This window comes from Pipistrellus kuhlii, unplaced genomic scaffold (genome assembly GCF_014108245.1).
Source record: "Pipistrellus kuhlii isolate mPipKuh1 unplaced genomic scaffold, mPipKuh1.p scaffold_m20_p_12, whole genome shotgun sequence".
In the NCBI taxonomy this organism is placed as follows: domain Eukaryota; kingdom Metazoa; phylum Chordata; class Mammalia; order Chiroptera; family Vespertilionidae; genus Pipistrellus; species Pipistrellus kuhlii.
Window position 1 is genome coordinate 42,292,747 of NW_023425427.1, and position 25,898 is coordinate 42,318,644.

At 36.6% G+C, this 25,898-nt stretch overlaps 1 protein-coding gene across 15 annotated transcripts in view; it reads right to left on the reverse strand.

The window, feature by feature from the left end:
* Nucleotides 1-3,091: 3,091 nt before the first annotated feature.
* Nucleotides 3,092-25,898, reverse strand: part of NFIB (nuclear factor I B) — a 221,980-nt gene continuing 199,173 nt past the window's right edge. For 5 of the 15 annotated variants that reach the window (XM_036434081.2, XM_036434076.2, XM_036434077.2 and 2 more), the window contains 2 exons: nucleotides 18,812-18,900; nucleotides 3,092-4,696 (listed from right to left, as the gene is read on the reverse strand). In XM_036434081.2, coding sequence (XP_036289974.1) covers nucleotides 4,567-4,696; nucleotides 18,812-18,900 — 219 coding nt within the window. In that variant the 3' untranslated portion in view covers nucleotides 3,092-4,566. Of the gene's footprint in view, nucleotides 4,697-18,811; nucleotides 18,915-25,898 lie in introns of those variants that run through there. The other 10 variants (XM_036434078.2, XM_036434082.2, XM_036434080.2 and 7 more) reach the window with 5 other exon arrangements.

Below are 25,898 nucleotides of genomic sequence, written 5' to 3' on the forward strand. Positions count from 1 at the left end.
CTGCCTATCCTGATTGCTCTGTGAAACGTCACCTCAAACACCATCCCGTGGCGGCCACGAGGACTTCCGCTAAAGGCCGTGTAGACTAAATAACAAGACAGTGGTACTGCTGACATTCTGAAATGCTCTGAAAAAAACAACTTTCCCAACACTAAATACAACAAAATAACCTTCATAAAATATAAATTTTCTCCATTTACACTTTTTTAAAGGATTAGTACCCTGTGCTTTTCAAGCACGGGCATCTGTGAAATAACTCCTAACATGGACAGATTTCTCCTTTTTTAATACATAACTTAAGAGCCTGGAGAGTTTTAACTCAAGTCCAGCCTCCAAACAAGGAATAGTCTTGTTTACTTTAAAAATGGAAACAACATACCGTTCCATTATAATGGTTAAAAAGTTAGCTTTACAAACATGGGAATTTTAATTTAAAAAAAAAAAGAAGTCTTAACAAAACTATACAGTGTACACATTACTGTCTACAAGGTAGGCGGTTCTTTAAGAAGACCTTCCGCTCTTCTTGCTACTTGCAGCTTCACAGATTCATTCACATATTTTTTTTTTTTAAATGGAGCTGCCCACCCGAACATTACCCCATAACTATATTGCTATCATTAAGGTTTTTGCCATGTCTTTATGTACAGTCTCCTTCACTGCCTTTCACTCATTATGTTCCTTAGGCAAGCCTCCAACACTCACATCACTCCAGAGGAAAACACTTCAGAGGCACTGCGAGTGGGGGGCTGCAAAGCAACACAACACAAGCGGGACACACACAGTGCCACAGAGCCAACCGGGGCCTGGAGACACCGTCCCCTACTGATGATGCCCTTGGCTGACCTTCACCATCCTGAAGCTCTGCAGTTTGGGGGAAGAGAGGCGCATGCAAGACCTGGAAATGTGGGGCCCTTTAGTCAGAATATACTTCCTGGTAAAAGAGGAGGAGGCCGAAAAATGGATGTGAGACCATACATCTAGTAGTATCTTTTTTTTTTTTTTTTTTCATAGTTGGCTCTCAAAAGGAAAGGAGAAAAAGAAAATGGATTCCAAATAATAGCAACACTTGAACTAGTCCTTTGTGTTCAAGAGGCAGGCAGGAATACCCACAGTGTGTAACTTCTTAAGCTGGAACTGCTCATTCAACTGGCAAAAGAAGAGAGCGAGTCTGCTCTGGAAAGAGACTGCGTGTCCTGGGAGGTGGACGTGTCCACCGAACAGGTCTAGGATACATGAAGAACTTGGCTGGGATGGAGCAGGGCAAGTACCACAGAAATGGCTGGACTTACTTAGGACCGTGCGCTGCTGGGATCCCACTGTGCTATTCAGCACGTGGGCTGCCCATACAATCCTCAGGCCCACGAGCACTGTTCCCAAGTATTCATTATTAAATGATATGCTGTGGGAACAATGGCAATTTATAGTATTGGACCGTGGCCTGGAGAAAGGGACTCCTCAAAACAGCCCACCCTGCGTCACTAATTCTAAGAGATTTTCCTTCTAGTAATGGATTGCCTCCATGGGACTGGGCGAGGAGGGAAATAAAACTGAAACCAGTCTCTCTTCACCCTCGGTGCCTCAGGAGAAAGGAAATTAAAAAAAAAAAAAAATAAGTTTGAGGGACCATCCCTTAAAAAAAAAAAATCCCATCAGCAACTAATGGGCTTCATGCATCCACAGGAAGGTTAATCCTTAAAATTCTCCATTTCCCTTCTGCTCTGTCTCTCAGTTTCAAAGAGCAGGTAAAATGAAAACTTGACAAGATTTATTTTTTTGTTCCTTAAAAAGTGAACTTTGATTTTTAAAACTGTTAGTCCAAATACATTTAATAATAGCCACCTTCTGGATGTCTAAAAAAGAAAATTCCAGCACACCGCCATCCAGGTGAAGTGATAGGTGAGCCACAGGCGAATCCTATCCCATTGTTTATGAATGAAGAAATGGGAAGAATTGGAGGGGAAAGGCTATGGGAGCATTCCCTGTAGCCACAATGACTTGTTTTGTATGAGGAAATATGCGGATTTATTAAACCCCCAAAATGTGACATATCTGCTCTGTGGATATTTCAACAAATAACCTTGCCAATTATGAGACAGGCTCACTCTCCACTGTGGATCTGAAACTCAAGAAAAACTACTACCACCACACACACACACACACACACACACACACACACACAAAAAAAAAAAAAAAAAAAAAAAAAAAAAAAAAAAACCAAGAGAGAGAGAAGGAAGAAGAAAGAAGGAGGAGGAGGAGAAGAAGAAGAAAGGAGAAGAAGAAATTACAGTTTGTTTTAAGCCAAGTCTGCCTCCAGGAGAACTGTTGTGTTCACTTGCTCTTACTCGTTGTGTTGTTAGGGAGACCAGAGATGAGTCCAGCTTGCACCCCAGGTGGGAAGTTAGAGGAGGGGGAACCTGTGTTAAGTTGAAGTTCGTCACAGTAGGCAGAACAGTCGCTTTGCAGCCCAGGCCCATCTCAGGGTGCACTGCTTCACAGCTACACTGTAAAGTGTTAAAAATCCTCCCACCCGCCCCAGAATATATATATATTTATATATGTATCTTAAAAAAAATCCCCTGTCCATCTCTCAGTACACAAAAGGACCTCATCACACTGCAAAAATAGCAGTACCCACTTTGGTCAATTAAAACAAACAAAACAAAACAACAAAACAAAAAAAAAGCATACATTATTTTTTTTTAAATCTGTGTACTTACCTATAATAACCAATACAGCTAAAAGCACTACCTACATAGGCAAAACTTGGTATTGCATAATTCGTATAAATTTGAAACCCCTCCCCCCAAATATTAATTGGAAGATGAAAAACATGAAAGGTTAATAGAAAAAACACCAAAAATACTGAAAATATTGCTGGTCGATTACAATTTTTAAGCGGCAACTATACACAGCCATGATATGCTTTATAAATGTGAGATAAAGGTATAACTGTCTAAAAAATCCATGATGTCACACATTTTTCTTCGTCTGGAGTACAAAATATTTTGTCATAAAAATGGTAAAGATTTAAAATGATAATAAATGCAGCAAAACAAGTGTAGTGATGTCACTTTTTCGTGGTTTTTCTGTGTGTGTTTTTTTTTTTTCTTTTTTTGTCTTTTAGATTTCAAGGCAAGGCACGTAATGTGGACATTATATCTTCGTGCAAATTAGGATTACTGGAAAGAGTATTTTTAATTAAAATTTTAAGAGACATAGAGGCAAAAATGTGTCTGCCCATGCACACTACAGATCTGTCAATACAAGAAGTTCATTGAACAAGGCTAATGTCTGAAAGCACCATGCAAGTATTCAGCACCCTGATCACACGTGTTTTCTCAAGAGTGCGTTTCTATATCCTACACCCTGGCGGTCCCAGTTTGTAAACTGTAAGCTTTACCCTTGTGACATGGATTTGCCTGCCTCTGTCTCTGTGATGCAGATTTTATAGAATCTTTTGTACACCCTATGGGTTCTTGATGCAACCAGTAATTTTTAAATAAATAAATTCTACCTCCGAGGAGGCTGCAGCTAAACCAACATAAGTGCTGTGTTTCCATTAATTTTTTTTTTCCTCAAGCACATGATTTGTCTTGATTTAATGCATTTTTTTTCCATGCCCTCAAAAACTGAGGGGAAAATAAATTCGCTCAAAATTATTGTAAATTCTTTTTTTTTTTAATCCCCTCAATTTAGAGTCCAAGGGTTGAAGGACTTATAATCATGATTCCCCTTTAGATATAAATTTATAAATTGCACTTGCCTCTGTTAAGTGTTTCTTTTGTGGGCAAAATATTATATTAATTTTTTACTGTTGCATGCAGAGATAACACTTCACCTACATAGAGGCATTTCTTCCATAGAGCCTTTGTGTTCAAACTGGTTTTTTTTTTTCCTTTTTCCTTTTTTTTTCCTTTTTTTTTTTCCTTTTTTTTCTTTTTTAAGATTTCAAACTGGGTTAAACACTGGAAAAGGCTGGGTTAAGGGCCAAAATTTAATAAATCTGTACTGATAACTAAAGGCTACAGAGATTCCATATATTCTTTTAACTTTTAGAAATCAGAGTGCTTATAAAATGGCTGGCTCATGGCTCCGACACCCAGCACCTCTGATGCCGCCTCCTAGCCTTCGTTGGTGAAATAACCAGGAATAGTGATTCCATGCGTAAACAACAAGATTACTAAACCAAGAAAACTAGCTTATCATGCAAATATTAAGGCATCTAGAAAGTCAGTTAAAATATATTGTCATAGAGACAGAACATCTATTTCCCAGCGGACTTCATGTAACAAAGGCTACGCGTTGCAGGGGCTGCGATCTACCATCAGTGAAATATCATCGACCCTTTTTTTTTTTTACGTCATTACAGTTTCAACCTTAAGGGAATTAGTGATTGTAAGTGCTGCAATTGCTGGTCTAATATCTTCTTTCTTCCGTTTCCTTCCTTCCTCCCTTTTTGTTTCGTTTTTATTTTGTCCAGTCTTCCTCCTTTCCATTTTTCTTTTCTTTTTCTTTTTCTTTTTCTTTTTTAATTTCGTAAGCTGCTGTTGTATTTCATTCTCTCCCTCAGTTGCTCGTTTCTGCTTGAAGGAAAGGTTCTCCAATTATGTTCAAACCGTAATTTTGGACATTTGCCGGTAGGATGGGTGTCCTGTTTGATACTTGGAAAGGAACCAAACTAGCCCAGGTACCAGGACTGTTGATAGGAGGGGGGCAGGAGGGAAGGAAGAGAAAAAGAGAAAACACAATGTTAAAATCGACAACATTAGAAACATAAATGCCACAGATATCAAATTACTACTATCACCTATTTAAAAAAATTATAGTTTAATATGAGATAAATGTACTAAATTATATATTTTATAGGTATACACACCACATGGTCTATTGTTTTCACGGAAGGTAAGATTAATTGTAAAGCAGAATATCCTCAAATCAGGCTCATACATAACTGCTCAACTCTGATTGAGGATATTCTTCCTAAAATATTTTATCTACTTTAATGGAAATATAATATTATTTTTTAAAATATTTATTAAAAAAATAAAAGAGAGAAAGCAGCAAACCTACAATGGTAGCAATATAGTTTGCCAGTTATATTCTGATCTTGTTTTACTTTGAATTCATAAGCAATTCAGTGATAAGATGGGCTTCAATTTTTTATATGCCTATCGGTTGAATAAAGTTAAAAGCTGTAATGAAAGTTATTTCTGTTATCTTACAATAAGGAAAACATATTTTTTCAGGAAGGCCAGTGTATAGTGTTTGAAATGCTGACACCAGAAGCCTGGTGCCTCCCTGCCCCTCCCCATCAGTGATGTTACCACATGGGGCTGCTCTGGGTTTGGGTACTTAGAGGGATGAGTGGGAAGAATGCCGGAGGGAATAGCTGATGGGATTCTGGCCCCTTTACAACCAACACGGGGTTCACCTGTGTTTGGTTTGAGGCTGCTTAAGAAAAAAAGTTTGAAAAACAGCCATCTAATTACTACTGGCACAATCTCTTATTAAACAAGTATCACATGGAGGAAAATAACACCAGATCTACATATCACAAAACAATCCCACACCATACATTTGGGGTATACCTAATCCAATGTATTGCTTGTTTCAACACTCAACTTAGAATGAGTGTCAACTAAGTAACAGCTGCATAAAATCATCATGAACCAAGAAAATATCAAACTGACAATTCCATACTCAATGTTGTCATGGTCTGGCATGGGGACCTAATTTCAAAGTTTTAAATTTCATTTACTATCTTCTCCTATTGCAAGCATGAGGTGAGATGGATACTATTATCATAGCTATCAACCTAGACACCCTCATTTTAAAAAATATTTGAATTTAAAAAGGTACAGAACCTTTATGGAGTATTCACTTCAGGGGAGAATTTTGTCAGCAAAAAAGAAATGAGAGAAAAATGCTTGGATTTTAAAAAAGAACTTGACATATAACTTTCTTTTACTCTGGAGATACTCTATACAAAATGGGACTTATTGCTACTTATCTAGGTACATATTTCTGAATTAATATTGCAACAGAAAAAAAATCACAATGACCTTTTATGCTCAAGGGACTTTATGATTAGACAATGAGCTTCATGATAACAAAGTCCATCTCTTTTTGTTCTTCATTTCATATACTACCTAGCACGTGGTCAATTTTCAATAATTTTTAATAAACCAACAAATCAATTAAATGCTCCAAATCACACCTATGTATTTTTGAAGAGTGTTGCTCATAATCACATCTTTTTAAGATTACAGTGTGATTTGACCCCTATAAAAAGAAATCAGGCATCTCTAAATTTAAATTAGAGATGTTTAGCATTAACAAAAATTAATTATGTAGGAAAAATTAAATATTAATTCAAACAAGGAATAATTCCAACTAAAAAGATAATGTCCTCATTATCTGCTTTAAAAAAAATCATCATTCTAAAGAAGAAGAGTAGCTGTTTCTAAAACCTTTTCTCAGAGACTTAATTGTTTTCACATATTTATTTTCCCCCCACACACATCTTCAACAATTATTTCTGCTTCGCACTACTGATTAGGAAGAATGTTACATGACAAACCATGAAACTTACTTTCTCCTTAATTGTATTTCCACCACACTTACTATTACAGTACTATTATTATAAAGTACTATTATTACAGCATATATTACTCCATAAAAGCATAATCTGTATCTATGATAATCTTATTGACTGAAAGAAAATGGCCTTGTCTTATCAATCCTGACAGAATCTGGCCATGGCTGATGTTAAGCATTTATTAACAAATAATAAATTACAAAAATTGACATCCATTATTTTTAACTTGAAATAGGAAGTGTGTATGAAAAACAAACTAGACTAGCTCCAATTGATAATCCTTGACAGTAACAGACAATGTCAGCAACGGGCTCATCAATAAGAGTCACAAATTATATGGGCTCTATATAGAGAGTGCTACTTTAGAAAAATAAAATATTAATGATTGAGAATAGATGTGACTCTTTAAAATGAGAACTCTACCTACAATGGCAGAAAAGACATGATATCAGGGTGAACTAGGCAACAGCCTAGTTGATTCAGTTCTTTAAAAGAGAAGCATATTATTGTTCTTTGGAAAAGTCTCAATAAAAATAAAGTGATCCCAGTGACTAACAGGATTCTTGTTGTGAAATATCGAACAGATTCAATTTAGATGTTTATTTAAACCTTTCAAACCTCCATCCCACATGATGACCATGTCAAAATTGAAGTGTGCAATATATTTGTCAATACTGTTTATGAACCTTTGGGGGGAAATAAGTTTCAAAGATTAACACTATGCAGACCCAATATATGAATTTTACAAGTCTCTTAATGCCAATTTGTAGGTTAAGTTCAGAACTATAAGGCACAGACATATTTAGAGCTTTTTGGTAGTCCCATTGAAAAACTCTGATAAAATTCAATTATAATAATAATGTAAAGAAAAATGTTCTGACAAAATATCTTAGATTATTTCATTTTGAAAAGAGAATGCCTCAAATTGCATAGTTATTCAGGTAAAAAATAAAAAAGAGTGATTTTTACATATTTTACTCTTTCAATATAAATAAATGCCAATGATCACCAGAATGGATAAAATAAACACACTTATTCATATTTATCTACACATAGAAACTTGTTATATATAAAATGCTTAATAATTTTAATAATTTTACTTCAGAATGGAATGAGAATTATATGGATAATCTTATAGTAAATTGAATAACCTGTGTCTCTGTCTACTAAGAGACAATTGAAAGATTTCAAAATATTCAAGATCAAATTAAACTACTTCAGCAATAAGTATATCTTCAGGCATGCATTTACTTTATTTAAATTACATTTCCATTGCCAGATCACTTTTTTTTTTCCAAACAGAAAATGAGCATGACTGAAAGTTAAAAGCACATCTTTAGAAAATAAGGACTATGATATTAAAAAAAATTAAGGACTTTGAGAAAAATCAGGTAAAAAAGAAGCAAAGATTGTGACAGTGCCTTAACACAAAGCAGAATTCACCCAAATGACTTCAATGACTTTTACTTTATGTGTAGAAAGTTGCAGGGGGGGGGGGGGAGGAAGGAAGGAAGGAAGGAAGGAAGGAAGGAAGGAAGGAAGGAAGGAAGGAAGGAAGGAAAGAAGAGAGAGAGAGAGAGAGAGAGAGAGAGAGAGAGAGAGAGAGAGAGAGAGAGAGAGGGAGAGAAAGGAAAGAGGAAAGGAAAGGAAAGGAAAGGAAAGGAAAGGAAAGGAAAGGAAAGGAAAGGAAAGGAAAGGAAAGGAAAGGAAAGGAAAGGAAAGGAAAGGAAAGGAAAGGATAATATTTTTATATTCTTCTTGTTGATGGTCCTGCTTCATTTTATACTGATCAGACTACCTCTAATACACTGTGTTTCTTCTAGGCATCACTCTTCAAAAGAAACAAACTCTATGCCATTTCTTTGGTGAATAAAACCACCAAATAATGTAATTTGAGGAGCAGCTAAAAGGAGACAGGAAGACAGGGAAGTTAAGTTGGAAAGAAATGCAGACTTCCGTCTGGTTCAAATGGATAAAATTAATTAGTACAAAGAGAGAAATTTCCAGAAAATAACCATGCTGAGGGCCTGTTACGAGCAAGGTGCCATCTTTGGTATTTCACATAGGCTATGTTACTTAATCCTCTCAGTGAACTCTGGAATGTGCCATCATCATTCCCATTTCACAGATGAGAAAACTGAGGCTTAAAGAGCTTAAGTAACTTGCCCAAATTTACCCACCTAGACCTCAGCTATGAATCAGTTCTGTTTGTCTGACTCCCATGAAAGTTAGAAATTGACCTACCATTAGAAAGAACATTTGAACATAATTTCCGGAAGGCAAAGTGAATTTACTTCAAGAGACAGGGAATTTCCCATGGCCCACACAGCTGGATCATAACCTAGCTAGTGTTGCAACAGACTGGAATACAGAATATTTGGTTGGTCTGGGTGATAAAGCAACACTGAAATGTGATGCATCTGTCTCCTCTGAAAACAAATCTAGTTGAGGTTCTATTAGAGTGACCCTATCATAAGGATTAAGGGGGAAGAAGATACCCACTTCTTCCTTTTGAAAATGATACACTAGTTACACATGTTGTGTCCCAGATAAATTGGATAAAATAGTTGATCTTCATATCTACAAGGAGTAAATAGATTCTATACCTCTCAAGGAAAAAAATAGAAAAATTGCTCTGAGCAAGTCAACATTTGATGGTTGTGTTTTTTGTTTGTTTGTTTTTTTGTTTGTTTTTAAATATATTTTATTGATTTTTTACAGAGAGGAAGAGAGAGGGATAGAGAGTTAGAAACATCGATGAGAGAGAATCATCGATCAGCTGCCTCTTGCACATCCCCTACTGGGGATGTGCCCACAACCAAGGTACATGCCCTTGACCGGAATCGAATCTGGGACCTTTCAGTCTGCAGGCCGGTGCTCTATCCACTGAGCAAAACTGGTTTCGGCTGATGGTTGTGTTTTTAAAAATTATGGCCGAAAAGGATTGGGCCCTGAACATTTAGTTCACTCAAGAACCATGGGATGACAAATATAATTACATGAAGTTGTTGATTGAGTAAGAAACCAAAGTCAAAGGCTTCAGTTCAACTATTAGTCTTAGACGGTTAAAAACAGTAAGAGCTATTCCATGAAGGGCAAAATTTATTTTATTCCCCTGTGTTTATTTGACAATAGGTTGGGCAAAATCTCAGAGGGAAGGCTGAGGTGGGTAGGGAGAGATTAAACAAAGAATTTGTATGCATAACCCAGAGACACAGACAATAGTGTGGTGAAGGCCTAGAGGGGGTGGATGTGGGAGGTGGAGGGGATCAATGGGAAGAAGGGAACAACCGTAATACTTTCAACAATAAGGATAAATTTTAAAATCATTGTATAAAATGTCAAAGTACTTGTATACTAATACTGTTCAGTAACAAACATCACTCACTCAAGTTTTACACACTTATTTAATCACAATATCACCATGTTTACTGTGAAGATAGAAAGTATTCTTTCTAGAAGCTCACAAAAATATTATAGGAATGAAGCACAACTAATTATATCTATTCATACATACCTCAGTTATATCAGTAGCCATGTTACTTATATAGACAGCAATAAAAATAAAAAATGGCCCAGAAAGCATGAAGAATAAATAAAATAAATGCTATCATTTAAAAGAAGGTTTTCTCTTTAATTCCTTTGCACCTGTTTCAAATATTCCCAAGAAGGAAAATGTTTTACTTCCTTGGCTAAATACTATTAATTGTTATTACTATAATATTAACACACAGATATTTGTATCACTCCCAAAATGAACAATAAGCATTATTCCCTATTAGTAGCTGATATCTGCCTGCAAAAAAAATAAATAAAATAAATAAAGGCAGATTAATTAAGTATGAATTAAGTTAGAAACCATGCTGTCCTGGGTTGTATATGTGTATATTTGAACTGGCTGCTGATTTCAATATAAGTAACAAAAAGGCTGCAGACAGCGTCTTATGAAAAAATGTTCACTCCGACCAGTGGAAGAAATAGATGGGTAGTATTTAAGTACCCATTTATTTAAATATTATTTTTTTATAATTACATAGATTAAGAATTTATTAATGTTGCATAAGATCGGGTAAAATGGTATTTCGTATACTAGTTGCTACAGCATTTATATAGTGTGTGTTCAATAACAGTGCTAGGCACTATTCTGCATGCTTGATCTATTTTAAAGCTTTCAATCTTCAAAACAAACCTATGAGAAAAGGAAAAAAGGACTGCTATTTTTCAGATTTCACAGATGAGGCCATTGAAGCTAGGAAGCTAAGTGTCTTGCCCAACTCATACTGCTACTAAACAGTCAGGCCCAGGATTTGAACTCTAGCAGTGTGGTTCTGGGATCTATATTCTTACCCACTGTGCCACACGATACCTCTTTCTCGAAACATACTTTACTTTTATCACCGGACAAGAATTTCTATTATCCCTGAGTTATATATGAGATTCTATAAATTATGGTCCATATCACTTAGATACACTGCAATCCCCTTGAAAGTATAACTGTTGACTTCAAACTTCAACACAAATAGCTGTATACTGTCCAATTCCAGATTCTTTTCAGCCCAGTGCAATATCTGCCATTGCATACATGTGTACAGATGTGACTGCGTGTCAATAATTTGCTTGTTGAGAGACACTTTGATGAGACTAGTCTCGGAGTGAGATTATACAAAGTGCTTTACACAGGTCTTGGATTTCTTCGATTTATTTCCCCCGTTTTAAAAGCTCATTATGGCCATCTGAACAAGCCTATTTGCATGCAAGATGATTTCTAATGATTATTACTATTTGTGATAATCTGTATGGGAAAGCTCCCCTGCCAGCTCTTACCTGAACTGCAAAGTACTCTTGTGGGCTCTCTGGGAAACGCCAAACAGCATAAACTGCAGGTGGCTCGAGGAATGATTCTAACTGCAAACTATAGCACTTCATAGTAATGAAAGAGAGACGTATTTGTTTCTTAACTAAGTAGGTAAATAGCCTTCTTTATTGCTCCTCCTTGGGGAACAATGCTTTTGAAATAACATATCCAAATGGTAAGCTGTCAAAGCTCATTAATTTATATTCAAATGTTTTGGACGTGTTTTGTTTGGAGGGGGCGGGGCGGTGAGGAGACATGGATTTGAATTTAACTTTACCGTGGCTAGCCTCATCTAAGTAAAATGACGGCATGTGCCTGTGGAATATTTTAACTAATGAAGAGCACGGGGCGAGAAGAACCTTTCATATAGAACACGACAGTTAAGTGTTTCTCGTGCTCACTACAATGACTGCCCCCTTTTAGTAAAAAGGTCTTACAAAAATCCCTGAAGGTCGTTCAACAGAGCAATCTATAGACTTAAAAGTAATAAAGACTTCTTTCCCGCAAATGTTTACTTTACACAGAAGTACGAAAAATACCCTTCCCCTAAAAAGGCCAAAGTAAGCAGATTTGTATTTTTAAAAAAATAATAATAATAAATGATGAATGCTGTTTTTCATGTTTCGGAACTGAAAATGAAAGAAAATCATCAGGAAGATGACTAATTGAAAATAAATGGCAGTACACGCACACATACATGTGTAGCAACTTCTGCAGCTGTGGGAGGTTGCAGACAATTAAAAACTGTAGAACTGTCAGGCTCCACGGACTTATTCGATTTCCTCCCACAGGCGAGGACCCTGCCTGTGGGTCCCGTCCCCCTCCAGTCTGCGTTCCTCTCTCCCTGGGCTCCTGCTCATGCCATTGTCACCGGTGCTGCAGCCTCCTCATTAGCACATGTGAGTCCTCAGCAGCAGACAAAATTCTCCACAGACAGAGCCTCCTAACAGTGCCTTTCCCTGGAGAAAATCACCCAGGAAATACGGGGAGAAACGGGAAGTTTTACACAAAAGCAAAGAGGGATTCTTTCCCAAGTGATGTTCACTTAAAAGCTAAAATCAGTGTTATTTGCACAATTCCGCCTCTAAATGCAAGAACCTGTCCCGTAAAGAAGTTATGTGAAGCATAAAATCACTAACGATCAGGGAACTGAATATGCTTTTTTTGAGTGACGCCTGCTACTCTGTTCACATGTGCAGGGAAAATCTATTTCCTCGCACAAAACAAAAAGTAAACGAAGGAGGAGATAATCGTCGTTTTCTACAATTTCTGATCATTCAAAATGCGTGTTCTCCAATTTCTTACACGTAAGGAGCCTCTCTGCCTCTCCTTGTTTTCTCTGGTCCTGTGTGATTCTGGTTACCTCCTCCTATCCTTTGTACTTCAGCAAACAGGACTGCAAATGCACTTGTAGACCTACTCAGAGCACTGGCCAACAGGAGGATCAGAAAAGGTAAGTTAGCCACCAACTGTCGTGCTGGGTGCTCACGAGGCTGGTTTCTCAGAGCCGGAATCCAGATGTACACGCAGCACTTTACGTGAAACCTCCGCAGATGAAGTGCGTGCGGAATACACTTCCTCTCGTTGCAAAGGGTTAATCAGCGAGGTTTACATTGGGGAGCTTGCTGAATCCCGCTCCTCCCTCTCCCGTGGCGCTGCCAAAAATCATCTGACAGGAAACGTAAGATTAAGTTTGTCCTACCTAAGCGAACAAAGAGTGCTCTGAACAGGCCACCGGTTTGCAGCAGAGCGGGAACGTCTCTAATCCTGCCGGAGTCTGCAGCGCCGCTCAGAAAACATCGCGGCGGAAAAGTTGCTTTCTCTCCTCTAACATCTTGTCTCCCTCTGGCTCATCTCGTGTGGGTCACACTGAAGATCCCGCTGCTTCTCCCGCAAAGGTTAGCGTAAAGCCCCAAACATAATCATGTGGAAAATGGACATTATTGATTCCTATGGCCCATTGTTCCCCCATCCTAAGTCCCTGAAGTTCAAGTTCAATCTGGAATTACATCATGTCTGGTTTCTCCTGGTTACCAGACGGCTTGAGACGTGACCACAGCCACAGAAAAAACAAACAGCCTTCTTCACGCTTCGGCTCCCCTATCGATTCAAACGTAAACTTTTTTTTTTTCTCTCTCTCTCAAGTATGCTTCAAGTATGGAGCATGGTTAATTTAGAGATTAAGTTCCAAATTAGATTATCTAATGGCATCTTAATGGATTGCTGACCCATTTCCTGTGGGATGGCAGCATGCAAGTCTGGCTGGAATACAATTAATTTCTTAGGAAGTGTTCTGAAGAGTTTCCTAGATAAAAAGGAAACGCTGTGTTGTGCAAGGCTTTCTGTGATACATGGGGAAAGTTAGGCAAAACTACAGCAAGTCCCAGTGTGTTTTTCAACAGCTAGATCACAGATATTGTATGGGGAGGTGGGGGGGGGGGGGGTTGGGGGTGAACGCCATGAAAGATCATTTTAAAGAATGGTTAACATTTTTTATTTTTCATTTCCTAACAGGCGAAAATAACTCTGATGAGAAAGGAGTCATTCTTTTAAATAGATTATTCCGATCTGAAGAGCGTCATTAGGGAGCAGAGCAGCCTGGTTACCACACAATGGCTGTATGCCGGTCTGCCTTCTGCAACTCCCTTCCCGAACCAGAGATTCTCCAGGGCATCTACCTGATCAGCGTTTCTAGCCTGGTCCCAGGGCGGTGCTAGGGGCACGGGATGGTGGGTAAAAAAAAAAGTTGAGCGTTTTGAACGCACACGTTAGAGCTGACAGCTGAAAAGGAAACTCAGCACTCTGAGAATAAAGCTCCCCTCAGGAACCCCAGGAACAACCCAGCTGTTGTATTGTAGTTATGTGTCAAGATAACAAACTGAAAGCAGGAAATGCTAACTAGTAAATTCCTGGGGATGGTCTAAGTGTCATGTCAAAAGAAAAGTTAACTCTTACTACTACCTATGGATAGGTCACATACTGCTCTTACCAGACAAGGACCACAAGCATGTGTGTATGTGTGTGTGTGTGTATATATATACACATACACACATGTGTATGTACACACATGCACACACAGCATCTACACACATACACATTTATTTCCATAAAAAACATATGGTTTGCAAACCTATATTGAAGATGATTTTGTTTAAGCATTCATTCTTAAGCCGTGGAGAATGTGCATTTTACCAAGACACAGTGAGGTTCAGGGCAGTGTTATGTAAATAGGGCTCTAAGCATGAAACGAATGCCATGGCTCCTTCCTTTCTTGCCTCCCCTCGCCTGACCAAGCAGACCCAAATAATCTTTACTGGCTGCTAAATTTCTCCTGGGAAATCAAGCAACTCTCCAGAATTGCAGTAATAAACGACAATTTCTTACAAAAACATGTGTAAAGTAACTACAGAATGAAGTATTCAACTCATAGAAAGGAACTGCTAACACATGTAACATGTAAAATAGCTGATAAAAGTCTCTTTGGTGCCATTCAATTATGGCATCCACAGAAACACAAAAATCTTTCCAATTATTTCAGTAAAATCTTCATTTATTCATTATTTCGGGAGGCTGAGCAAATGGTTTGTGTAAACATATCCTTCAGTAACACGCGCGTGTTTATTTTAGCCATCTGAAGGCCTCTTCGATGTTTATACAAGCAATCAGACACATACAGCCACTCACTTGTGGCTTTGCCTTTTCCTGAAAGAGGCGAAGGGGGAGCAGAGGGAATGAAACAATAAATCCAGTTTCTCTTTTGCATAAAGCGCTCCCTCCCATGTTTTAAAATAACATATGTTTATATTATTCTTGGATTGTCCTTCAGCTTTCTTTTTCATTCAATTATATTGCTCTTTTATATTCCATAGTACAAGCTATGTTCTGGCTACAGTTTCAAGAGAGAAAGCCAGCTAGGGAGTTAACTGCTGTATTTGTTTATACCCACATAACTCACATATGCAACAATCTACTTTATCCACATCGGAGGACAAAGCACAGACACAACAGTACCCTCACGAACGACAGACGAAACTCATCACTTATTCCCTGCCTAAGCACCGAGCCCTTGTGATTCAAGCAGAAGTGAGCCTTTGGTTCACAGATTGCACTCTGGGTTGACTGTGATACCAGACCTTTGGGGGGTTAGACAGAAAACTCACACAGGTGCAAGCAACACATACATACTCACACACACACACACACACACACACACACACAAACGCACACACTTCTAAGGTCAAAACAACAAAACACCTTCAGGGTTGCAACCTAATAAGACTAAAACTTTGCAAAAAAGTATGCTTGCTTCCTCGGGGAATGTTCATATATTGGTGGGCTGGGGGTCTGGGGGGGGAGGGGTTGTAGATGAGGGCGGCAGTGGGAGGGAGCCAGGAAGGAGGAGGATGAAAGCTTCCAGCTTTGATTATATTTGCTCAGCTCCCCCAGCACTGCCATTTTCAGTCCCACAAAAGGAGCTGCAATGTGACGTGGAAACGCCTCTACAGGGGGATCGGTACAAAGCAGAACATGGGTGACCACGGCTAGCGACTGGAAGAGGAAATTAATGGCAACAAGCAATCAAAACAAAATTAAACAAAGGGAAGCCAAAACACAAAGAAAAACCCAAAGCACCTTATTTGGCTTTTCTCCTACAAAGTCTTGAGGGATCACTTTTTGTTAAGAGCAAAAAGTAAAAACCACCACAAAAGTAACCTGATCTTTTCTTTATTCCGTTATGACAAAAGCAAATGATTTAATTCTCTGTTTGAAGAGATCCAGTGGGTGCCCCCAAAAATGTATACACAATGGTTTAAAATCTGAAAAGAAATAAACATCAATTGAGCTATCAGCTGTAAAGTGTGTATACATTTTTAGGGACACCCTGTATATTTCCCATATATTTTCAGTTTATTCAGAAAATTTTAAAGTTGTACCAGGACCCTGAAGATTTTAGATATTTGCTATCTGCATTAAAAGTAGTAGTGTTATAGATACTTATGATTTCTTTCATAGCATCCTTTCCAGGAAAAAACACACACACACACACACACACACAAAGTTTTATTAATAACCACAGAGCACAAACTATAAACCATAAACAAATTATGAATATGTTGTGCCATCGGCATGCCCAAAATGAATTATCAAATATGGACTCTCCTTGTGTCTATTTCTGCAAACTATAACAAAGCAAAGAAAATGGTTGTTTCATTTGAGTACTCTATTCTAAACGGTATGTAAGACACTTGGATTTTAAGAACAGGGAGCATGTGCATCACCATAGCATTTGAGTTGGCCCACCACAGAGATGCAGCCAATGCCTGCTGGAAGTATGAATGTGACCCCTGTCATTATCAGTTTTGTGCCTTCTGAATCATGATAAAAAGAGAAGAAACAACCCAAAAGCTGCATTTTTAAAGCTTTTTGAAGCATTAAGGCAGTTTATATTTCATTATCTCCTGAATAAAAAAATCACTATTTTGAGGGGGGAGGCCGGGGGTGGGGGGTTAACTAAATGAATTCTGATGTTTTTTTCTGACTTATTATCACTTGAAACTGATTACAACATCAACTTTTCACCAAGATGGAGATTTGTAACCTCAATAATGTCCTCCTAAGAACTGAGTTTAGTCATCTTACTAGTTCATTCCAAAACATGTGTTCTGCAGTGATTCATTATCCACTCACCTTTTCCTCTTTTGGGATATCAACTTTTTCTTTGAGAAATTACTAGATACTAGGCACAATTCTATTTTAAATTTCCAATAATTTACACCCTTATTTGACTTTCAAGGTGCTATCCTATTTTAGACAAGTAAATGTCAATCAGTAATCCACAGATGTAAAAATTACACAACTATAGTCACAATTTAAAAACACAAGCACACTTCATCTAACTTTCAATTCTTGTCAACTGTAAGACTTGTATGCAGACATGGGCTACTTTGCTAACAGACCGAGCATGGAATATAAAGAAGTTATTTAAGAAATACTAAATCCAAACATGGTGTTACCATATCCAATTAAATTAAAAATACTATTTAAATAAGACATATTCATTAGATTTAAGATTATTAATTATTAAGACTTTAAATAGATGCTTTCATTAAACTCATCTTCTTTCTTATAGCATATATTGTATTTTTTTTCAGCTTGGGGAATTATACAAATTTCTTGGAAGAAAACACAACACATGGAAAAACGTATATATTTTAAAGCAGCAGTTATATCAATCGTTCAAAAAAGGAAAAGTCATATGAATCCATTTTAAATAGTGTGTTCATAAAAACCTGAGTTTTTAAAACAGAGTCCAACTAATTTTTTTAGTTTTCACCTGAGTAAAAGTGAACATTTTATTAACTTAATCCTTAAAACTCTACTCTTTAGGAGTTTCTACCAAGCAGTATGTGTGACCCACTGACAGCTGATATCTCAGTATGTACTTTTAACAGAGGCATGTTCAGTGAAGAGAGGATTATAATCACAGCAGGGCTGGAAAATTACGTTGGCTCTACTTTTGGTGAACTCCTTATGGGATTACCTCACTCTCGTTTGTAAATTTTTATCTCTTGCTACTTATGATTATAGTGTGAATTTTAATTATTTAATTTGTCGAGTTGACAAAACTTGTTCTTTATTAAAATAATATGTTAGAAGCTGACATGCATTACTGATTTTCTAAAACCAATACATGACAGAACAGGAAAACCTGTTTTAAAAATGAAGGTTTAGAATTATTTTTCCAGTCAACGAAATAGACTCAATCCTCAATGGCTCACATCAATGTATGAACAAAAGTTAAAGCTTTATTCACACCAGATTCCTTCTTTAGAATTAATTCCAACAATCTTCCCACTCCTCAATATATGAGTGCTGCTAATAACAGCAAATCAACTAATTAAAGTTTTTTTCTTCTAGCTTTCCTCTCTGATAGGTGAATAAATGAATAATAAAATGGCTTAAAGTTAGCAATCCAGGAAAGAGCTGAAATGAGAAAAATCTACTACGTGAAAACCCAACAGTTAAAATATTCTTCCCTAAAACCAATTTCATATTTCAGGTCCTAAAATCTAAGTGTAAAATCCACCCCCTCCATCAAGAAAAATATTATAAATTGTTTAAAACATTTCATAGCACTTAGAAATTCCAATAGTTAATTATCATATGCTATAACCTCAAATCAATTTAAATTTGCATTCACATAAGAAATAAAGGGGGAGGGGTGGGAAAGAGGGATGGTATAGCCGAGACAACTAAACTTTTAACATATATTTTCTATAAAGCTAGTTAAAAACAAATACTACAGCTCATGTAATTTTTAAGTGTAAGTGTAGGGTTGGAAATAATTAAAATGTTACCTTTGCCAAGTAATTCCCAATGTATCCTCACTGGTACTGGGGTATAAATGCCTGCCGTTTTGATTCATGGTCCAGTCACAAATCCTCAGCTGTCAATTGAAACCTAGCAGTCAGATATGGATGGAGCAGTTCTACAGTTTTTAGTATTTAAATGAACACATGCAAACGAGTACTGTACATGGCATTAACCTTACTTTCCCAAGAGGCAACTTAAAGGAAAAAAAAAAAAAAAAGCAAAAGAAAACCTTACTCTATAAAGCAAAATTCCTTGACTGTTTTTTTTTTTTTAGAAAAAGCTATTGCAATATGCTCCTCTATTAATTAAAGCATACAAGAGAAACAAGTGCTTAGAACATAACAATTAGCCATTATTAGAGTACAAATTGAGCTGCAATAAAAGCAAACGTTAATGTTCAATAGAGAGATATATTTTAGAAAGAAAATTAAAAAAGCTTTAAAAAAAAAAAAAGCAACACAGCAAATAATCCGCACTGAGTAAAATAACTTTAAGCATGCAATTTGCAAACCATGAAAGACATGCAAGTTTAGAGGAGAAAAGGCCCCACCTTTTCAACACTGTCCCTGACTTGTGTTCAGAAGCATCCAGGTATTCAGGTTTAGATGTTTACTAACTGTGCTTTATTCAAAGTGGCATTGTTTAGAAAGAGTTGCTAAGAATTTCTGCTTTTTTATTTTAAACTCACAGTAATGGCATTTAAAATACTTTACCACATCTGAATGGACTAAGGAATGCACTGAATACAAGCTGAAATAAATTCTTCCCAGATCTCTGAATCATCAGCGCTGCCCTTCCGAGAGTGTTCAAGTAACCCTATCCAGCTCTGTTTGGGTAACAGCTGCCCTACAGTGCTAGCAGATTTATTGAAAAGATATATTGCTTATTTTTATGCTTAAAAAAGTAAATTTATCTGGCTTTGGGGGGAAAAAAAAACACTAGAAAATCATGGTGTTTAATCCTGAGATAGCTATGCTGTGAATTAATGGCATCTTGCATTGAAAAAGATGACTTACAGCCATCCATCAAACCTTGCTTGCTGTTTCTCTGTGAGAATTTCTAAAAGATGATGATTGGAGCCAGAGTGCCTTTGAACTTATGATAAATTATTTTAATCCTTTCTGATAGGGTTATGGCTAAAAAATAAATGGTTATTAAGAACCTTTTTCTTGTTTTGCTCTTGAGTTCCTACACACACTAAGTAAAGTGATTTTGGCTTTTAAAAATAATCATTGTTGCTCATTTTTCTACAGATCTATGAAGCTCCAAAATACCACCAAACATTTCTAAAACACGTGTTTTAATTATGTTGATATTTCAGGTAAAGTAATTTGAAAATTTAAAGAGCTAAAGAAAAAAATCCACTGATGTAGATGATAAATAGGTAGACAGATGAACAAATTGATAGTTGTGTACATTCTGCTTAGGATATATGCCATAAAGAAGCCATAAGTCAGTAGAGAAGGTATAAAATAGAATAAAAGTATTCTTAAAATTGATCATAATACTTGCATAAAGGAGAAAATGTAGACTTGATTAGTTTTAAATCAAACACAAGATAAACTTTAATATGGCAAGATTTTTTTTAAAAGTTCTCAAATTGGATCATCTAATCACAATGGCAATGTGTTGGGGCAAGCTGAAAGTGTTTTTTCTGCACAAAGTATACCAGGTGTCTATTTCAAAATACACATTTTTAAGCCAGCACTATGAAAATAATCTAAAAACTGTTCAAGACACTTTGACTTTGTATGATGATTACCAAAGGGACCACTTACTGATTCTGTTCTTGTCAATGAAAATCCTAGTTTAGAGTCCATTCAATATTCACAGTAAGGGACGGGTACAGGTAGTCAAAACCCATGAGAATCCTGCTAAGTATTACCTTCAGGCTTGTGTCAGTGGGCTCTTGGGTTAGACTGAAGTAGTTTTTAGAAGACAGTTTCTCAAAGCCAAGAGATCCTAAATACCACTCCCTGACTGGCTTGCTGTCCCACAGACACCTGCAGGCATAATATGTCTCCTTGGAAGGATGGATATGTAAGCTGTTAGTATTTTGTTATTCGTGTTGCTAACCTTTTCTTTATTTGTTTACCATCCTCCCCAAAAATGTCAAGTGGACTATCTTTGGCCGTGTGAGAAAAACTTAAAGTCTATGTACGTCTGGACTTTTCTTTCCAAAGAGTACTCTCAAACGGTTAAACCTGACCTGCAGCTAGTCATTTTCATCCGTATTTCAGACACATGCGATAGCAGTATCTTCTCCCAAATAAAGAATATAGTTAAGTATATGCAAAATTATCACCATTAGATTTAACAGTTTAAATGCTTAGGAAACTGGCAGGATATTCATTAGTATTGAATTAATTTCATTTCTGTTGTCGAAAACATGAACTACACTGTAAATTTATTTAGCTATTGAGTTTATGGGCTAGCATTGCCAACATTTTTAAAAATTTCTGAGGAGGCATATTTATACATGATTATATGTTAAAATTTATATTGGTTTGTTTGAAAAGGAGCCTCTCCAAGCTTTTTAAAAAATGTATTAATTATTAATTAAATTTGCATAAAGTACCACTGAATTAGTAAACCTCCTGATAAAGTGAAAATTTAAAGGTGACTGCATAGGTAGGAGAAACAAATAATTAAAATAAAAACCATCTCTTTACTGAAGATTTCCATGACACTAATTCCTAATAAAATCAATTCCTAAGCATCTAGTTTGACCAAGATAGCACTGATTGGGCAAATTCTGAATAAATTCTAGGTGATAAAATGCTAATATTATGATAATAAGTATGTCTAAGCATCTTATTGTGACACATAAAATAATCTTGGTATTAGTATACTTCAGTATTCCTAACATTTAAAGCCTAATGTAAAAGAGAATTTTACATTAGGCTTTAAATAAGTTTAAGATAATAGGTGATGTTATTTGATATTGGTATAGTGATTCCTCGGTTTCTATCTTGTAAGAGTCAGTGTTATGTAGTTTATATATCAACTCATGTTAATTAAATTTTAAAACTCTAATTTTGTGTGATATATGATTCAATAATACTCCTAATTTTTTTTCAAGTATTTTCCCTCAAAAACATAAGGAACTATTCTCTCCCTACTAGTAACAAAACTTAAAGCACCAGGTGCACATTAGTTTAAAAATTTACTCTGTCAAAGTTTTGTGTTTGGATATGTGGGAGGTAGCAACTCTTATTTTTGTAACAATATAGATCCTCTGACACACCTCATCATATGCATATCCTTGCAGAAATGCCTGTCCACTCATATAAATATCTTAATTCTTTAGTTTGTGCATACCCACTAGCATGAAATTACATTGTTGAAAAAATTAAGGTCAATTTTAAAATAAAACCATTTATGCCCAGAATTCCAAAAGCAAACCAATGATGAAATCAGGAAGATCCTCCTTGGAAAGAGACCGGAGGAAAGGGGTGGAGTTGGAAGAGACCAAATACCAAGAGAGAAGGGTAAAGGTCCCCTGCGTGTGTTCCTGGGACAAACTCCATAGTTTCTGCGATGAGAACCCTGCTCCTCTCCCCACTCCCAACTCGAAGGAGAGTGTTTCAGAAAAATAAGGATGGGGTCCCTGGAGTTTCCCTTTTAACACTGCATCAGGGGAGTCCCCTACGATTCGGGTCATTATCCTTTTCTACACGACTATCAAACATGCAGCTAGATTATAGCCATGAAGAATCAATATTGCTTGAATTTCACATAGGAATTGGTTTCTTAAAATGAGGACCTCTATTGTTTTGAACAGGGGCTTTTGGTAACTGCTTAGCAATTAGCTTTGGGAACAAAAGAAAGAAGGTAAGCAAAACCTTCTCCTTTGCTAGACTCAGCAAACAGCCTGATGCACAAACAGTCCCTCTTGATGACAACAGCTCTCAGTTGAACTAATAAACCATTAAACTGTAAACAGCATCATCAACACAGGCAAATTTACCTTTACACTTTTTTTTTTTTTTTAAAGTTTACAGTGACCTCAAGGGAATATCTTAAAAGGTCTCTGAGGTCTATTTCTCCAAAGAGCCTCAAGGAAACAGATTTTTGAGGGGAGGAGAGGAAAGGTGCTTTGGGGGTACTTTAAAAGATTAATATTCCAATATTCATACTTTCCTCTTAACTCAGATTAGTAGACTTTAATTGATCACTGTTATTAATTCCCTGCTACAGAGCAAATAAAAAGGCCTCTGAATGCAACAAGCAAAACGGTCAGAATGAAATTAGTTATATGTGGGACACATAACACTTATTTTCTTAAAATATATTTTTATTGATTTCAGAGAGGAAGGGAAAGGGAGATAGAAACATCAATGATGAGAATCACTGATTGGCTGCCCCCTACTAGGGCTCAAGCCTGAAACCCGGGCATGTGCCCTGGCAAGGAATCAAACTGTGAATTCATGGTTCATAGGTCAACACTCAACCACTGAGCAACACTGGCTGGGTAACACTTTTTTTAAAAAAATAGTAAGATATTCAAGGTTATCCTGGTTATTTAAAGTTACTCTTTTTTTTTTTTTTATTGAACTTATTGGTGTGACATTGGTTAATGAAATTATTAAAGATACTTCTAATGTCAGTTTCTGGAACCCATGCTTCTTGATGTTTAATTTCATGAGCATGGTAGAATTAAGTTAAATGGATCTGCATAGTCCACGAACTAAATAAACATTACTGGCCCAAAATCATAAGTATTAGAAAGTGAGAGGCTCCATTTTTAGATGGAAGCTATTTTAACTCGTAATGCTTACGATTTCAAGGGAACTTGAAGATTGGGTAGTTCAACTTCTTCATTTTCCTTTTCAAAATAAGGATAGAAGACAGCAAGGTTTAAGGATCTGTCTAAGGTTAGACATTCTTTGTTCTCCTCTGGACCAACCTCTTGATCCCTAGACTGGTTCTCACCAGGACACCAGTTCGCCTGTCATTGTTCTTTTCCTACTATATCCTTCATGTGCAGCCCAAGGATATTTAAAGCTACACTGTCTATAATTAAAATCTTCACAATTTCCTCTACTCCCCTGATTCAACTTAGCTCTTGTAAAGTTAATATTTTCAGAAAAGAAGATCACTTTTCCCTGGTGATTTTGTGGACTGAATTGTAAGATTTCAGGGAATACAATTTTATGTCTACATTAGAATAGTTTTTTGAGATATTAGCCTTTGATAACCAGGAAAGTAATTGAATAAATGAATGAATGATAAAAGACAGACCATAGAAGGGGTGTATGTGTGTATGTGTGTGCGTGTGCGTGTGCGTGTGTGTGTGTGTGTGTGTGTGTGTTTAATTTAAGAACTAGCCAAAAAACTAAACATTTGCATAGCCATTATTTTGACTGAAACTTCCTTTAAATGTGTTTCCTTCCCAACCAGCATATGTGAAAAGTGACCTCTTATCCATTTACATACCTACCCAGAAGTCATATGATAGGGTTTTGCGTCAAGCTGTCAATTATGATAACAGACACAATAAGAACAGCCCGAGTGTTGATAGCCTGCTTCCTGACTTTATTGAAACGTTTGTTGATAGTCCACTTGAGTCCTTTCAATTGCTTGCCTCTCATAAAAATAACCAAACTACCTTTCAGTGGTTTACATGTACCTAACTTTGGCTTTGCCATTTCATTTGCCAGGATAAATATTATGTTCTAACTAATATATTAATTTTTTTAAAAAATCCTACAGGGGCAATTTATTTAAAGGGCCATTTGGTGTAACAGAAATTTTCAGTGGGACAAAAAGTACTTTCAAATTCCAGTTTCAAAATTATATCAAGAAAAGTGTCCAACATATTTTGCTATAAGGTAGGCCAGTAATTGAAATTGGGATAGTAGCATTATGTAGTCATGCAAGAGATATAAATGCTGAAGCTCAGGCACCATGGAAATCCATGCAATTGTGATCAGGAACGCAAAGGCCTGAGTTATCAGGCCATTCGGTCATTAGCTCTAATGAGAAGTAGTGTCTAAGAGTCAAGAGCTTATAATTTTGAGATTATAAAATAAGCCTTATAAACTAGAGTTTACTTGATTTTGATGTCTCACTTAGGGAAGGCCAAAGTAACCTCCATAGATACCTCTGTATCGAAGGTTAACATGCACTTCAATAGCTGGTTCAAACAGTAATCTTTGACTTCCCAACAAGAAGCTTCTTAGCCACACACTTGTATATCCAACTCGCAATAAGGTTTTTTTATATGTCATATTGATGAATAATAGCAAAGCTTTATATTTTTATTATGGCCTTATGCTTAAATATAATGTGGATAATCAGGTTAATTAGACCCTCATATATTACCAAACTCTCCGACAGCCAAGAAAGAGATCTGGCAATTAAGCAAAATTTTTATGAGATTGACCAGATAAGGCATTGGTGCTAATTCAAGGAAGTTGTCTCATATTCACCATTTGTGCTAAGAGTGTTAGACTGGGTTATAAAAGAATTGCTGTATTTTTCTAAACAACATCCATCACTCTGCTATCTAGTCCCCCTTTTCTCAGAGACGGAACTTGGGAAATGGAGCTCCTTTGCTGCCTGTCACAGTGAATGTTCACAGTGCGTGCGTGCGTGAACTGTAGTAGGACAGGAAGCACTGCATCCTCCTAAACTTCTGTGAAGTTATGTCAGGGAGGAGCCCTGGACACGCCTGAAAAAGTTCCAAATCATAAAAGACATTTCTCAGCAGAGACTCAAGAGTTCCGTTTGCCAAAGCAGGACCCAAGGGTTTTTCAAGCCACCACACCACCTTCCAACAGGAAAGTTAAGGAAGAAGGAAGCTCCAATTGAAGTCCTGGATTTAATTCCCCACATGCCAACAGGGAATGTGTGAACTAAGCCAATCACGCTAAAGACAGTCTAGTTCCAGACCTTGAACAATACTCAAAATTGTGGTAAAAGATAACAGAACATTTTAAAGCCCCAATCAGCTGGCATGAGCTTATTATTATGACCAATTAGCACTGGTTTTTATGTCAAATTATGAACTTGTTTCCATTTATCTTCTTTGAAATATTTTTTATGATTATGTGATTTTATTTTTTA